At 33.4% G+C, this 17,033-nt stretch overlaps 2 protein-coding genes across 4 annotated transcripts in view; one reads left to right on the top strand and one right to left on the bottom strand.

Annotated features, from left to right (window-relative positions):
* NFAT (nuclear factor of activated T cells 3) overlaps positions 1–12,035 on the top strand; it is a 38,939-nt gene extending 26,904 nt beyond the window's left edge. For 2 of the 3 annotated variants that reach the window (XM_011649572.3, XM_011649571.3), the window contains exons 2-10: positions 504–820; positions 1,967–2,270; positions 4,449–4,961; positions 5,158–5,607; positions 5,851–6,435; positions 6,576–6,956; positions 7,192–7,553; positions 7,840–8,208; positions 8,760–12,035. In XM_011649572.3, coding sequence (XP_011647874.2) covers positions 504–820; positions 1,967–2,270; positions 4,449–4,961; positions 5,158–5,607; positions 5,851–6,435; positions 6,576–6,956; positions 7,192–7,553; positions 7,840–8,208; positions 8,760–9,353 — 3,875 coding nt within the window. In that variant the 3' untranslated portion in view covers positions 9,354–12,035. The other variant, XM_011649573.3, reaches the window with a different exon arrangement.
* On the bottom strand, positions 11,690–16,137 carry LOC105434017 (endoribonuclease LACTB2). Its single transcript, XM_011649570.3, has 3 exons — positions 15,900–16,137; positions 12,561–13,197; positions 11,690–12,391 (listed from the first exon to the last, which is right to left on the bottom strand). Exons 1-3 carry the CDS (start codon positions 16,025–16,027, stop codon positions 12,266–12,268), a joined length of 891 nt encoding a protein of 296 aa, XP_011647872.2. The 5' UTR covers positions 16,028–16,137; the 3' UTR covers positions 11,690–12,265.
* Positions 16,138–17,033: the final 896 nt, after the last annotated feature.

The following is a 17,033-nucleotide window of genomic DNA, read 5'->3' as shown; positions in this document are numbered from 1 at the left end:
CACTAATCTGAGGACCGTAGGATCCAAAAATGACTCCACTGATCGGTAGTTATGCAATTTCAAGTGTTTTGGATCTCAGATGAGAAAGAGAGGAGAAATAGGGAAAAAAATTTGTTGGAATCTTGAAATTCAAGCATTTTTTTTTTTTTTTTTTTTTTTTTTCGAAACGGGGGAGATTTAAAAGTTAATATTCTTTTATAACGAAAATTGGATGATTTATGAAAGATCTATGCGGATTTTTGAGGATTTGCGGCTTTGATAGATGAGAATTTATATGGTTTTTGACAATTTTGAGGATATAAGGAGTTTTGATTTGAACTTTAGGGATTTGTGTGAAGATTTATAACGAAAAAAATTTTTTTTTTATGAAGATTTTAAAAATCTCTCTTTTTACATTCTATTTAGCCTAGCTGGCTTACTTAATATTTGAAATTTATTTGCAGCCTGCCTGAAAATAATTAACGATTAAAAGCGGGACTGACGGCGAGATTGCTAATTTGCAGGTAACAATGCAGGCGGCGCGTCGTCAACGGTGACAGCATCGTCCGTTTCAAGAAACACTACTGGTAATCGTGCCCATTCCGCGACTAGGAGAACGATTACTAATCAGCGACAGCAGCAACAACATCGACAACAGCAACAGCAACAAACTCAACTGCAACAACAACCAAAACAAGGCAGACTTCCATTATCATCTTTCGGCACAGCTGTGAGGAGTTCGGATGATCACGGGCCTAGAACCGGCACAACCCCAGACGACAATTCAAACGACTCCGGCCTTGGTTCTGAGGAACGTCAACAGCACTTCAATAACGTCACTGTTAGTACTTGCTAATGATAGGATATTTCCAAATCCGAATGGATTTGATCCGGATAAAATCCGAACAATTCAATTAATCTTATTGATTTAGAAACATATTAGAATTTATAGACATAGGCATTATAGAAATATTCTAAATATTTAAAACTCCAGTATTTATTGTTGAAAGATCTAGCATCTGCGCTCTAAAATTCTAATAAAGCAGTAATTAGTAATTCTAGCAAGTTCCAAAGAGATTTCAGGGGGCCCGTAAACTTATTTTTGTATTTCCTATTTGTAGCATTGTGAAAGTTCAAAGAAATAATGGCATCTTGAAGCAGTGAATTCGAAAAGATTGACAAAAATTTTCAAAAATTCCGCAAGTTGCCAATCGAATCTAACTGACTCTCGCTTCCGATATATCTCGTTTTCTTTTCTTTTTCTCTTTGCTGAAAGATGGAAATGTGAAGAAGAAGAAGCAGGAAGAGTTGACGGGGCCCCTCTCGTGGGGCCGTGCACTTTCCTTACTCTTACTACGATTACGGCACTGAGTCACCCTGTCGTTAGAAGCCAGATGAAGTTATTTAATGTGTTCACGAGGGTACGCGTGATCGTCATCAATATCATCATCGGAGATCGCCGACCGCTCGAACGGTAGTTGAACCCAGCCGAGTTCTGATTCGTTAAATTAAGCACACAGACGCTCACGCACATACGGGGTGTTCCCGTTATACTGATTGCTCAACTCTCTTTCATATCAATATCAAGTGAAAAATGATGCCGTATTATTTTGAGAAAAATTATCTTTTAAGAAAAATATAACTTTTTAATAATTGAATTTAATATAAAAAGATAGCAATTTTTTTTTTTCTTCAGTTTAATTTTAATTCAATTTAATGATATCATATTTTTACTGAATGAAGATTTACCAAAATAAAATTACGGAGCTATTGCGAAATTACTGCTAAATTTTGTGTGTATACTTTTAAATTTTATATATAAAATATTATTATTTCAGGTTTTAGCACTGTTATTTCATCTGGCAATTGTTTAATATATTCAAGAATCATTAAGAATAATTTTTAATTAATTTTAGTGAATATTTAATATGAGACATTACGTTATACATGAATTAATAAATGATTAATTCTGTGATTATTTTATTAGCTCTGGAATAACGTTGGCGAGGAGGATTCAAAGAGAAGAAAGATGGACATCAAATTAGAGTCTGAGGATGCGAACTTTGCATTTCCGGAAGTGGCTCCCGGAACTAGTCCTGACAATAAGTCATCGACAGTTAGAACCACTGTCAATGGAATTGGTTTGGGAGGAATATCCGGTAACAAATCCGGAAATGCTAACTCTATAGGCAGAGTTGTGGGGGTAACCAGGCCCCGACCTGCCATGGGCGTGTTGGCCAAGAGAACACCAATTACTCATCAAGGACCTGTTACCCTTATCTCGCAACTATGTACGTCCTTAGATAGCTGTCATAAAAAAAGTCAAGAAAATGCTAATGTCATATAGATCCCTAAAACAGAGTGTTTATTCTTTAAAAAAAACTTGGAATTCTCAAAGAATTTCTTCTTTAGAATTTCTTCTTGAAAATCAGAGACTTTTATGGAATTTTATCGAGACTTAGAGAACTTTTATAAATTTGTTTTCTTCAGAGAAAATGGATAAAATTAAAAAAAAAAAATCTTTTCTTTCAATGTAAAAAATAATTTTGCTCTTATAATGTAAGCTGTCAGCAATCCATTAATTATCCAAGTTAGTAATTGCTATGATATACACATTATAAATTTATATGACTTATGAATTTTTATAAAGTAAATTCTACTAGGAAAAAAGAAAATGCCTCTATTAAAGTAATTAAGGCAGAGTGATTATATCAAAATGTTAAGCGATTTTCCTTCGCAATTAGAAAACATTAAAAAGCATGTTCAATAAAGTAAACTTATTTAGGTATTTATAAAAATATCTAGAAAGTCCGGAAATCTCAGAGAATTTTTTATAAGATTTGAGTAGGCGCCCTGTAAAATGCATTATTGTTCATACTCTTTCTCACTTACAATTTTCAATTCTTTAAATCAATTTGTCATAAAACGCATAAACTCAAGATTAACGATAAGTTGCATTTGCACACAGTTACGTGTCATATAAATAATAGAATAAATCTTTTAATCACAAATGGTTTATATATTATTGTAATCGAAATAATTGATTAAACATACATGTAAAACCAATTTCAAGTTTCTAAGATAGATCAGAAAATACGAACTCATTTCTAGCGATTGTTTTAATCTTTTCAAGTCTTGAACTCTTGACTCTATAAACCTTTGGTCTTTAGATTACTTGGGTTTGTATCTTTCTGGGCTTTGAATTCTTCTGAAAACTTTCAGAACTACAGATTCTCAGAGACATTTAGATTTGTTATTTAAAAAATTTTGTGCGTATGTGTGAATTTTACATCGAGATTAACATTATCTAAATTTTCATTTTTCTTTAAAATATATTTACGATTGTTACATATAACTTCATGATTTTTTTCCAAAAGACAAATCTCGTTGCTGCATAGTTGATGCAATTGTACAAAAATATCGCGTCTTGAATTCTCAACCGCAACCTATTTATCAATATTGAATACACATTCGGTATCAGCTGAAGTAATATCAACAACAATCTCGTGCACTTTATTGCATCTCATAAACCCAGTCACTTCTGCAACGTTTGTCTTGCTCCAGGGAGAAGCGAGGGAAGGGATGAAACAATTCATTACTCCGGATCGCAGAAGCCGCGTTGTCGCTTTCAATATTTTGCAACAAAAGTAAACTCATTGGTGGATTTATTTCCGGCGAAATTGCTTATTTTGTCGCTTTTACCACCGATAAGCTATCTCCTCGCTTTGAGAGCCAACGCACCTTTTTTTTTCTCTTTCTTTTTCTTGCAGTGATAAGAAAAAAAGAAGAACAACCTTAATATACATATGAAATTCGATACTTCGCTTTTTGCGATACCAAATATAGGTCAGACGATTTATAATCTGCTGATATTGGAGCAATGTGTTTTATCATAGACATTTGAGTAAAAACGATTAATGATGATAGAAATGTTTTGTTTGCGTCACTTCTTAGTTAAAAGATCAAATTGGTTTACAATAGATTTGTCGACGATAATATACATTGTAAATTGATTTATCTTGAAGTAAGAGCTTTACATATTTTAAACTTAGACTTGAGACTTTCCAAAGTCTCTTTTAAATCTGTCAAATCTTTGAAGTCGAAATATTTTAAATTTAATATATTTTTGGCTTGAATGACGAATGATTTAAGAGTCTTTATCCCTATTTTCTAGATCTCCGAATAGTCTAGGTCTCCAAGAATCTGTATTAATTTATTATACATCTAGTTTACTCTTGGATCACTTTTAACACAATATATCTGCCTTCGTTTGGCATTCCTCCAACAGATCAATGGTAAACATTCTGCTATCCAAAAATCCCAGCAATCTGGTACTCCGTATTTACTCGCACCTGCGTGTATTCCGTAAATTATTCTCTGACCTGCCCCACTCTCCAGATAAACCCACGCGGCAGTCCGATCTAATTTTGTTTGTTGTTGTTTGTTTTTTGGTATTTTCTGATCGTCAGCCAACATTTCCGCCGACGGCAAAATCCAACTGCAAATTGTCTGCCAACCTGAGCAACAGCATCGAGCTCGCTATCAGACGGAGGGCTCGCGGGGTGCGGTGAAGGACCGTAGCGGCAATGGCTTTCCCATCGTTCGACTGGTCGGCTACGATAAGCCGACGACCCTGCAGGTGTTTATTGGTACTGATCTTGGCCGAGTCGCGCCTCACATGTTTTACCAGGCCTGTCGAGTAAGCGGCAAAAACTCCACACCTTGCGTCGAGCGGAAGATCGACGGCACGATCGTAATAGAAATTGACATGGAGCCAGCGAAGGACATCACCTGCGACTGCGTCGGCATTCTTAAGGAACGTAATGTCGATGTCGAACATAGGTTCCCTCAGGAGGCCGGGCTGTTGCAAGGAAGGAGCAAGAAGAAATCCACACGGTGCCGCATGGTGTTTCGCACGATTATCACGCACGCCGATGGAACCACAGAGACGCTACAAGTGTGCTCTCAGCCGATAGTCTGCAGTGAGTTGAGTGATAGAATGGATGTTTTATTCAGACGCTTAGGAAAACCGGATAGATTGATTACGAGAAAGAAAAGGGAAATAATAAATTAACGAAGTAAAGAAGGTTGAAATTATAAACTAGAGAAGATTCGAACAGGAACATTTCACGATTTATTCAATTTTCTTACGAAGTCATCCATCTGGTATGTTCGCAGCTCAACCGCCTGGAATTCCAGAGATCTGCAAAAAGTCTCTGACATCCTGCCCGTGTACTGGCGGGTTGGAACTCTTTATACTGGGTAAGAACTTCCTCAAGGACACCCGAGTAGTCTTTCAGTTGGACAATGATGATCTGTCGAGTAGCCTTGAACCACATTGGGAATGCACCGTACTGCCGGACAAGGAATATTTACATCCGGCACACTTAGTATGCGTAATTCCACCCTACCGCAGACAGGATCTTGCGCCTACGGAAACAATCAGCGTCAAGTTGTATGCGGTGTCCTCCGGAAAAACCAGCGAACCGCATACTTTTCTTTACACGGCCACCTCTACTCCTCCGCAGCCATCCGTAGGGAAAATCGAGTCCCTCTCGCCTCCGCTGACAAATGGCGAAGCCAGTCTGACTTCACCCTCTGTCGTGGCTACGGCTGTTGCGTCCAGCAGTAAGTTTAATGGATTTTCTAAACGTGCATTAAATTCTAATTTTTTTAATCTTGAACTTTGATAGTTGTTAAATGCTAATATTACATTTTCGATTCTCTCTTTGGATTCTTTAAATTTTTTTTTTTTTTTTTTTTTTTTTTTAAAGATTCTTGAAAGATTTTCTATTCGAGAAATTTTAAATTCTCAGATAAATTGAAATTTTTGAATGTAACTTTAAACACTATATATTTAATACTCATCAGCTCTTCTAACGCAAACTGCTGCGGGAGCTGCAAGTTTTTTGACGAACACTGCAACTCAACCGCAACAGAGTACTCCTACGGAAGCTTTGAAGAACGACCCGAGTCCACCACCGACAGGACCATCTCAGGTGACCCCGGTGATGCTATGGACTTCTTCTCAGTCCTCGAATTCGCCTTCCGATGTCATGATGCCACCTCCGGTGCTCGTAGCGAATCCTCTAATGACTCGTCGATCCTCGTCCAATCTTCAGCTAATTCTGCCGGATAACTTAAAAACAGAAGTGCTCGACGAGAACAGTCAGAATAGTATGCTGAGCGAAAACAGTATGCAAAGCATTCCGACGCCGACGACGGCCACAAACGGACCAACGTCGGTCACTTCTCCCCTTCAGCAGTTGGAGAATTCTAGAGAGGCCGCGCCCTCGCAAGCAGATATTATCAGGACCGTTGCCGTCGCGACGGCAGCTAGTAACAGCCCTGTGCACGAGAATGTAAGCGGTCTTCTCGGAGTGGTAGATCTGATACGCACCCAGCATCCTTTGTCAAATTGCGCAATGAATACGCATCATTCGACTTCGTTTGGAGGTGAGTGTAGCAAATGTTTGATTTGTGATTGAAAACTAAATGATATTCGATTAAAATTCAATCGGCCAAATCTGAATCATTTTCTCTTATACATCTTAAAATCTAAATTAAGTTAAATATTTCTTAATTCTCTATTGTAGGCATGCATGAGTCAACTCAGGTCCAAGTTCTTAGTCCTCATCGTCTCAAGGACACGAACGGTGTCCTGTCAACGGACAACAGTTCCAATGGTGCCGTCCTTCAGGGTGCCGGGGTAGTGGATCTTCGTATGAAACATCACCATCATCAGTCCGACTTTGGCACACTGTCAGGTTTCACCGGTGCTTCCGGGTCGCAGCAATTGTCAGCGTCGAATAATCATGTGGTGGGAAAGTACCTGAATCACGTGGAATCCTCGGTTGGTACCAACGAGAAATCTGATAATCCAGAAAATGAGTTCGCTATTCAACAACAGCGGGCTTCCATCATTTCGGGAAGTAGTCAACAGCCGGCAGCTCCTCCGAGAATTCTAGCCAATACAGGTAGGTAAAAATAATATTTTGGGTGATTAAATGTAACTGTTTAGGGACACTTATCTCTTTATTTATATTATATTTTTAAAGATCATAGCAAATTTAAGCAATAAGTTTAAACTTCTTAAACTCTCTCTTCTCGTATTCAAAATTTTTAAAAGTTCATAAGGATATAAGAAATAATTTTTAACATAATATAGAAGAGAATAAAATAGCACGATGCGTGCGACGGTATTTTTTTTAGGACAAACTTCAGTAAAATTGGATGCCTTAGTAAACTCCGCAGCTGAACAGATGGTATCTCCATTGCATTCGGTGAATCCCAATTCTACAACAATATTGAATCACGTAACAGCAGAGCACGAGCCAATGGGCCAGCAGACTAGAACTAGTCCGCCGATTCCGGTGAAGACAATGTTACTGGAGGCATTGATCCCTTCGCAAACGGTACAACCATTGGCAGAGATTGCGGGTACAACATCAGTATCGCCTACGACAACGGTAGAGCAAACGGGAGAAAGTCTATTAAATACTATCAATGCAGCATTATTACCGCAATTGCCAGAAACACAAGTTAATACGGCAACTGCCACGTCGAATTCTACAGTAAGTATTTTTTATTTCAGATTACATTAGAAAGAAAAAAATATAATAGATTGAACGAGAAAATTTTAGTTATAATAAAATTCAGAATTTGCAAGTAAGTGGAAGCTTGGAATCTCGAAATAAAATTTAAAGTCCTAAAACCAAATTTTGAACTTTAAAGTATAATATAAAATTAATAAAATGGAAAAATTTCTTGGATCGAAAGAATTTTTATGATGAAAATAAATGAATTTTAATGTAATTTTAATGTATTCCTTTTCTATTTTTTTTTTTTTTTTTTTTCCAGGTTGCTGGCAATGCAATGCCAGCAGTCACAGCAGAACAAATGCAACAGCAGATTCAAGTGCTTACTCAAGATGTAACTGTAATGCAACAAGTACAACAAGTAGAACAAGTAGTGGCACAGGCACAGCAACAAGTCGAGCAAGTCGTTGCGCAAGCGCAGCAACAGGCGGTCCAAGTGGTGCATCAGGCCCAGCAACAGGTAGTCCAGCAAGTAGTGCAGCATGCTCAAGTAGTGCAGCAAGCAGTGCAGCAAGTACAAGCTGTGCAACAAGTTCAAGCGGCTCAGGTAGTGCAGCAAGCGGTGCAGCAGGCCACTGAAGAAGTGGTGCAACAAGCGGTGCAGCAAGCAACACAAGAGGTGGTACAGCAGGTTAGTGATAAATTTATAAACATTTAATTTATTATTTATATTATATATAATTAAATCAATTATCTTGAAAACAAACATTTTTGATGAAAAATATTTTAAGACAAAGTTATAAGGTTTCAAGAGAGCCATATGATTGTGATATTAATTTATTTGCAGCTTGAGCTGCTTTCAATACATTTTTTATAGTGACCATTTTTTTAATGGAATCATATTTTTCGTTACATAATATGATTTCTCTAGTTATTCTGGGACATAAAAATATTAAGGTACAATTATCAGAAAGATAATAGTTTACGAAATATTTTATATTTTATTCTATTTCTATTTGTTCTACATTATAACATAAAATTTAAAGTATCTTGTAAACTATTTTTTGATGACTTTAATATTTTGGTATCCAAAATAATGAGGCAAATCAATGATGTAAAGAAACTATATATAAATGAATATTATGTAAATGGCAATAATTCTGAAAGAAGTATTACTTTTATCATATTTTATATATTATTTATTCAAAATACCATAATTTCAAACAAAAAAATGTTTTGTAGGTTCAAGCGGTACAGCAAGCTGTCCAACAAGCTCAAGCGGCGCAAGCCATGCAGCAGGCTGTTCAACAAGATATTGGTTCTATGTTAAATCAACCCGCGGGCTTTGTGGCCGAAGCTAGTTCTGCTTTAGCTAGCGGTGCTGCTCAGGAACCTTCTCAACAACGTTTGACTAATGCAGCCGAACAAGCTATCAATAATGTCATCACCAATGCCACAAAGGATATTATCAATAATCGGCCTATCTCGACGACTACCGCTCATGCAATTATTGCTACGAAGAAAATTCTGAATAGTGTGGCGACTCAAAGTGCGCAGTTGATGAATAATGCGATGGAAGGAATCCTACCGAAATCTCCTTCAGCACAAAACAACATTATCGAACAAGTCGCCAGCAAATCACCACCGGTTGCACTTCCGGTTGCTACAAATCGTCAGGCTGTGAATGCTCCAATTCCCAATCCTGCCGCGAGTACCGCATCCAATAGAAAGACGGAGGATGGAATGCTGCCTCAAGAACTCACCTCCATGTCGGAACATGATCTTTTGAGCTACATTAATCCAAATTGTTTCGAGCAAAGCGGATTCCTCTTGTAGTATCATCGCGTTTTTCGAGATGGGGAGGGTGACTTTTCCAACGAATTTATTTCCGAAATGAAAGTTTAAAGAATCTGCCTTACGTGTCCTGCATTTGGTGCTAAATATAGCTACCTGGTTTTAAATTTCACTTGCCTCATATTGAAGTGTATAAGACACTACATGGAGCTTAGACTAAGTTGCAATTAACTAAATGTGGGATACAAAGATCCAAGAATGATTGAACAATTAAAGTGTCCTAGGTGGATGATATGTTTCTTTTTTTTGAATCTTTGTGTTGTCTGGATTTATTACCGTGCAGGATTAATCTCGGTTTATAAGGTCGTTACCTTGATCCGACGCTGACAATTCTGTGCCACATTTATAGTATGCGAAGTCACGTTTATAGAACGGAGAGTACGAGTGCACCTTATGTTAACTTTGGGTCTTAGCACATTTTTCTAGACTCTTCACAGAATTTCTAGAGTTCTCTCTAATTATGGATTCTAGAATTTTTGATCTCTGATTTAATCTTAATAACATCTAATAAACTTTATCCAATTCTGCAATTTATGAGATGTCCATGAGATATTATTCGACATTTTATTCAAGACATTATAATGAATTTCTCAATGACCCAAAGTTTTCAGAGATACTTCCTGTTCATCCTGTGATTCGCGGTAAAGAAACGCCGTAAGTCCACAGCAGCAGATCGTTATGGATCGAAAACTATTAACGTTTAAGTATAAGACGGGCGCATGAGAAAGCGCGACAAATTCCAATGTTCTTCTCTTTCATACGTCTCTTTTTCCTTTACATATTTTATCTATTCTATGAATTGTCAATTTTTCTTGACGGTTCGTTATTTATCTTCAGTGTGTCTCTGTGTATAACTAGATGCTTTGTTGATGTTTGCGCATCTTATTTTGAGTTTTGATCTTGATCTTTTAAATTCATCTTATTTGCAGAATAGAATAATACATACGAATATAGAAAAACTACTGTCCAAATAATTAATTTTCAGGCGTCGCATTTTGAAACTGTTTTTCAATTACAATCCTTTAGCGGTGTAAAACTAATTAATCAATAGTTTAATGTTGATTAAAGAAACTAAGAAATAATATGAAAATTAATGTAAAGAATTTCAAAGTTCCAATTTAATTCCTCGAATCTTATTTTATTTCTTATTTCTTATTTTTGCAAAATATCAGAAAAAAAGAGTATGGGAATGGATGAGAACATATATGCGTAACTGTATGAACTATATCATCGATTATGCTGTTGTGATCATTATTGACGATTTCGTTGCGAAAGAAATGGATCATCTCGTCGCTGTGGTCTCCACATGTCTCAAGTATATATTTCATATATTTAGAATATATATATATATATATGTATATATATATATATATATATATATATATATATTGTTCGATAATTGAAGTTTTGTTTTTTTTTTGTTATATAGTACATCGATAATGATAGAATTGTGAATGCGTTAATGTTATCATTACTTGATAGAATAGCAAAATGATGGGGCGTGAAAGAAAGAATGAGAGATTATTGTATGTTGAAGTAGTATATATATATATATTTTTTACGTTTATCCAAAGAGAGAATAGAGGACGGGCTAAGTAACAAAGTGAGCTTATTAAGGATATATGTCTATATATTATATATTGGATGTAACTAAAGTGCGTCGCAAAACTCCTTAATAGCGAATATATATTTCTTTGTATAAATTTATGATACTCTTGTTCTTAGGGCACAGAAAATTTCAAGTTTTAAAAACTTTTTTTCGTCCATTTTATTGAACTTTTTTTAAAAATAATATTTAATTATAATTATAATATAATTATTATATTATTCTATTATCATTATTCCATTATATATAAAATTCGGACAAAGAATTACAAAGAATTACATAGATTATTGAAATTACATGAAATTTAATTTTTTTGTTTCTAAAAATGGAAATTTACATAATCGTTGTCCAAATGCTTAGCTCTCAGAATTCTCAAGATCATCGAATATCTCTAGAATTCTAAATCTTTCAAAACTTAAAAAATTTTAGAACTTATCTTTAAATTATAATTTTTTAATTTTCTGTAGATACTGAATATAGGATATTGAATATCTTACGTGATGATCTCGTGCATTGCTATATATTGAAAAATCATTTATAAATCATTCGACTTTCCATGGTCTCATATTGTTTAAATGTTTCGCACTTTAGCAATATCCCATGTACGTATATCGCGACATCGAATTTTTCGGGGTAATTCCCCATGTTCAAGAAGAGCGATGCTAACATTCGCCAAGATTATATAATTAATAAAAGAAAAAAAACAGAGAGATTTTATAATGAAAAATATAATGAAACATTTATTGTCGCGACAGCAACATGTCTTTATAGCCAAGTATATATACGCATATACATACATACATACACATATATATATATATATTTTATATTGACCGTTGTAATGTGTCCGTAGCCGCACGTGATGACTAATGGCTCGCCTAAACAGGGAAAATAACTTGTGTACCACTTGCGATATGTACCTCGTGAAATTGTTGTAAACGTGTGCTCTTCTCGTTGTACGCACGTCACATAACAGCTATCAGCCTAACTTTGACAGAAATTCGTAACAATGTATCATTATTTACTCCTGTAAGTTGAATAAATGTTTCACAATGACATTTCTCACTCTCATAGAATTTGTATATCTCGCTATGATTCCTAATTCTGATAAAAATTTAATTTAAATTTTTATATAAAGTCATAATTAAATTTTTGCATTAAAATTTGTATTTATATATTTATACATAAAGTATAATTAAAGTTTCTAAAATTGACGTTTTGTAAATTTTTGACCGAAATTATTTCGAATTTTTAAATATTCTAATTCATTCTTTAGCTAATACAATATTTATATTTTGCCCTTAATTATCCACCAGCCACCTTGTTCTTGCAATACTTTTCCTTCTTTATTTAGTTTGCGAAGATGTTGTTCTACAGTAAATGCTGCAGCTAGCCACAACTTCTCCGGTGTATCCTGCACAAGTTTTTTGTTTTGTTTTAGTTGATTCCATTAAAAAAAAGGCAAATTGATTATTTATGTAAAAAATTAACATATTGCATTTTAAATTATTTCGAATTAAAATAGATGCTTGAAAAGCATATGTTAAAAAAAAAAAAAAAAACGAATAGTAATTAATTTTTACTTTGTATATCAGCTTGACGATGTCCATCTCTGTCATTGGCTTATCTCTCTCCTCTTGCAATATTCGTAGAATATCCTCTTCTCTTTGCTGTCTGTGCCTAATGTAATATTGTATACGTGGCAGAGGATCATCAAGAACCGGCCCATGGCCTGGATAAATTGTTTTAGGCTGTAACTCTAGGATCTTCTTCAATGAAAGTATATAATCATGAAGATCCTCGAAAACCGATGTGCCTTCCCCGAGAATGCAATCGCCGCTGAATAGAACATTCTCGTCGTGCAGCAACAGGCAAGCGTGATCGCTGGTGTGTCCTGGCGTATACTTAATTTGGAGTCTTGCTCCTTCAACCTCGACCATCTGATCGTTTTTCAGAGGTCCCCACTTGATGGATTTCTCATCATCCGATCTATTCGTATCGTTCGGTGATCGTGGCAGTTTCCACACAGTGGGTTGTTTGTCCGTGGGGAACAATTTCTTTATTAATTTCCGCACGGGCTCTACTCCGCCAATGTGGTCGTGATGCCAATGGGTGATTACCAAGTGCTCGATAGTCGCGTTCTCTTCACTCAAGACACTGTCCAGTAGTTTTATATAGGCTTCAGCCGTTTTTGCTTCTCCGGAATCGACCAGCACGCGCCTGCAATAATGAATTTCTTATCAAAGAAAATTTCTCTGCGCCGACTAATCTATTGAAGAATAATGCATTTTGTTTTTTAACCTCGTTTTTAACTTAGATATTTTATTCTTTCTTCTCGAAATTAATTTAAAAAAATTTACTTTCGTTATCTTTTGAATATCCTTTACCTTTATTGAAGCGCTATTTTCTGTTTGTTTGCAGAGAACTGATTTTATATGATGTCTAAAAATACCGAATCATGTATTCCTTCATTTAAAAAGGCTAATCTTTTTATACCAAATTTCAGCTTCTTAAAAAGGGAATGGAGTAGGAAATTAAATTATTTATTCCTGGATAGCATATAGGTGTCCTCAGGAAATAATATCCAATATGCACAAAACAGATTTTTCTATATGGACATCTTTTATTTTAATCCCAGGATCTCCTTTGTATATTCTCAGGAAGATCAAATGCAATACATTTTTAGTTCTTGAGACATCCTTTTTATATTTATATTTGGCAAAAAAGAATTCATATATATAATCATAATGTAATATAAAAATATATATAATTATATATAAAATATCCATATATGTACATAGATATAGGTCGAGTACATGTTAACTAACAAACTACAACGCGAAACATGGCATTTCCTTGGCAAGCAGGATCTTGATTGCTAAAGTCTTTTTTTAATATGAAATATTAATATTATTGATATCGATTAAAATCTCTTTTATTATTTCCCCCAAATCGGAAATATATCAGAAAAATATCACTTCAACCAGAGATCAAACCAGGATCGTCTTTGCTTTCCGGGCAGGCATCTTATCCACTAGACTACTAAGGCTATGGTAATATTTATCGCAATATTCAGATAATGTTTCGCATTGTAGTTTGTTAGTTATCCGTTTTCTTTTTTCTGTATATATATATATATATATATATATATATATATATATATATATATATATATACGGACATAAATTATATACAAAAGAATATATAAATACATACTACATATAATTTTATATTTTTATGTATGATTATTTATATATATATATATATATATATATATATATACTTTTTTTCTAAGTCGATGATTTTTCTAGCCTCAGGAAACATGATTAAAAATAAAAGTAAATTTTTTCCTTTGATAGCGTCTTCAGATGTCAAAGATGAATATCATGTTAAAGATGAATATCAAATTAGTATACGAAAAAGTTTATGACAATTTTTCCTATATTTAAATGCAATTCTGAAAATAAAATATAAATTAAATTATGTATTTTTATTATTTAGTATTTAATTATATAAAATATTAATTATATAAAATTATTAATACATTTAATAAAAAGTATACTAAAGTTTTTATGCTATAAAACATTAAAATATTTATAATAACATCTTAAAACTACAAATGTCTTATAAATATCTTCGATATGTCTAAATAGCATAGAAGCAAATATTCTAAAATGATTTTGAAGATATCTTATATCTCGGTTATTATTTCCTCACTTTTAGAAAAATGTTTTATAGATAATTTAGTATAAACATTGATAAAATTCTTATTAAATAATTAAAATTCTTATAATTCTTCATGACATATATATTTTTAATTTTATTAATATTTTATTAATCATTTTTTAACATTCAAATATTCATTTGATTAGATGTAAGCTTTCTTTTTTTTTTAAAAGAAAGTATATTATGACAGCATAAACCCAAAATTGAAACATGAAATATGTTGAAAATGTCTAAAAAGCTTCTTCGATAAAAAAATTGTTCATGTAAACATATGTATAAATGTATATGTATATGTATAAACATGTATAAACATGTATAAATACATATAAATATATAAAATTATATAGGAAATATATGTTCGATCTACGTTCATATTAATTTCCTTCTTTTGTATAATTTCTGTTTGATATAAGAAAAATAGTAGTAATTTTTTCTCATTTCTTCAAAGTTAACTTTTTAGAAGAAATAATGCAAAAATTATTCTTTTAATTATTTTTTATGTTTTCTCATTACTATTATTATTTTTCTTATAGCAAACAGAAATTTTACAAAACAAAAGAAATTGAACATATATGGATACATTTCGTATATATATTCATATATATATATATATATATATATATTCTATATATTTATATTTATAAATATTTGTGTTCTTGCATAAAAATTTTTACCAGATCTTAAAGATATATTTGCAAACAGCATCTTAAAGATTTATATGTACTGACTTTTGGACTTTGTGTCTGGAATTACTTCAGATTTTATCTTCTAAAATGGCGCGCTACTTTGTGATGACGCATGCGTATAATTATGAAGCCTAAAGTATCATGTAACCTAAAAAACATCAAAGAATGTATTCTGTGATTTTTAATTCCCTCTAGTTCGAATACGACAGTGGTAATTGGTAATTCGTTTTTAACCAACTATTTTTTTTTCTCACATATTATTTAACATACAACATTATACAAATACTTATCTTTCAAAATTTCCATTTTAGTCACTTGATTAGACGAATGACATCATTTTTAACCTACTTTTGATATTGTTAGTCATCTTAATTATTAAAAAACAACAGTTAGTTTAACTCGATATTTATCTCTTTCGTGCCTCGAACTTTTATTATATATGTCAAAATTGTCAGTCGAACATTTCATAGAAACTCGGCTTAGTCAATGAATATAATTGACGTTTGTCACCTATGTCCGGTGCCCACGAGGTATGTGTTCGTTCCCTGCAACGTCATCGGACCAGGATTGCAGCCAAGGATCCTGATTACCCTGCTGGACAGCCTCGCTATCGGCGGCAAATTCGTCAACGACGTCATGATTTGTCCGCTTGACTCGTTCACTCGCGGAACATTCGTTAGAAGAAGCAAGAAGGGCAGTCGCACTTTGGAACTCAGTCCACGTTCTTATATACGCTCGTTATCTATAATTCATACGAATTGAGAAACTACGTCTTGCACTATGTACACTTAAAATAAGACTATTAAATATTCAAATTCTTTTTTAAAATAAGCCTATTAAAATAAGACTATTAAATATTCAAATTGTTTTTTTACTTTGAAATTTTTCGTTTCATTACTACGACATTGAATTCTTGATGTAAGAAGATAAAATTTTTTTCTTCTTTGATATATTGAAATCAATTTCTTTTTCGATTATATCATTATTTACGTAAAGATATATATCCTTATCACTCGATAGAATTCGAAATGTAAATTGCGTTAATTGCGAATGTTAATTGCGAAAACGTTCTTAAGGCGAAATGTAATTAAAGAAGGCAAACGCAGAAAAGTTAAAATTGATTAAAATTTTAAATTATGGAAATTTAATAAAAATTAAAAGAATAAAAAAAAATTAACATAAACTTGTTTCAACAAATCAAATCTAAAGGCAATATGAATTGCAGAAGCAAGTGTTCGTACGATGACACAAGTTTATCTTTGTATACCTAGTAAAAAATCGTTTATATAAGGCACATATATATATATATGTACATATAAAAAAAATTATTAAATTAAAAAAATATATTAAAATATGATATTAATATTAATAAAAATATTAATTTAATATTAATAAAAATATTAATAAAAATATTAAATATAATATTACATTCCCCCCCCTTCACACACACACACACACACACACACACACACACACACACACACACCATGAGTATCTCTCATCACGTGATGTTCCAAGGTAGAATGCTAAACAGATTTCATCTGTAGTTTTCTGCAGTATCTGAACGTGAACAATTACTTGAGGTTCTAAGAGATGGCAGTTCGTGGCTTATCAAATTGGCGAATGATCGCCGTGTGTGAGAAA

This window comes from Pogonomyrmex barbatus, unplaced genomic scaffold, assembly GCF_055798465.1.
Source record: "Pogonomyrmex barbatus isolate J1 unplaced genomic scaffold, ASM5579846v1 scaffold15, whole genome shotgun sequence".
Taxonomy (NCBI): domain Eukaryota; kingdom Metazoa; phylum Arthropoda; class Insecta; order Hymenoptera; family Formicidae; genus Pogonomyrmex; species Pogonomyrmex barbatus.
The sequence above is the reverse complement of the archived record's forward strand: the minus strand, read 5'-3'. Positions and strand labels throughout refer to the sequence as shown.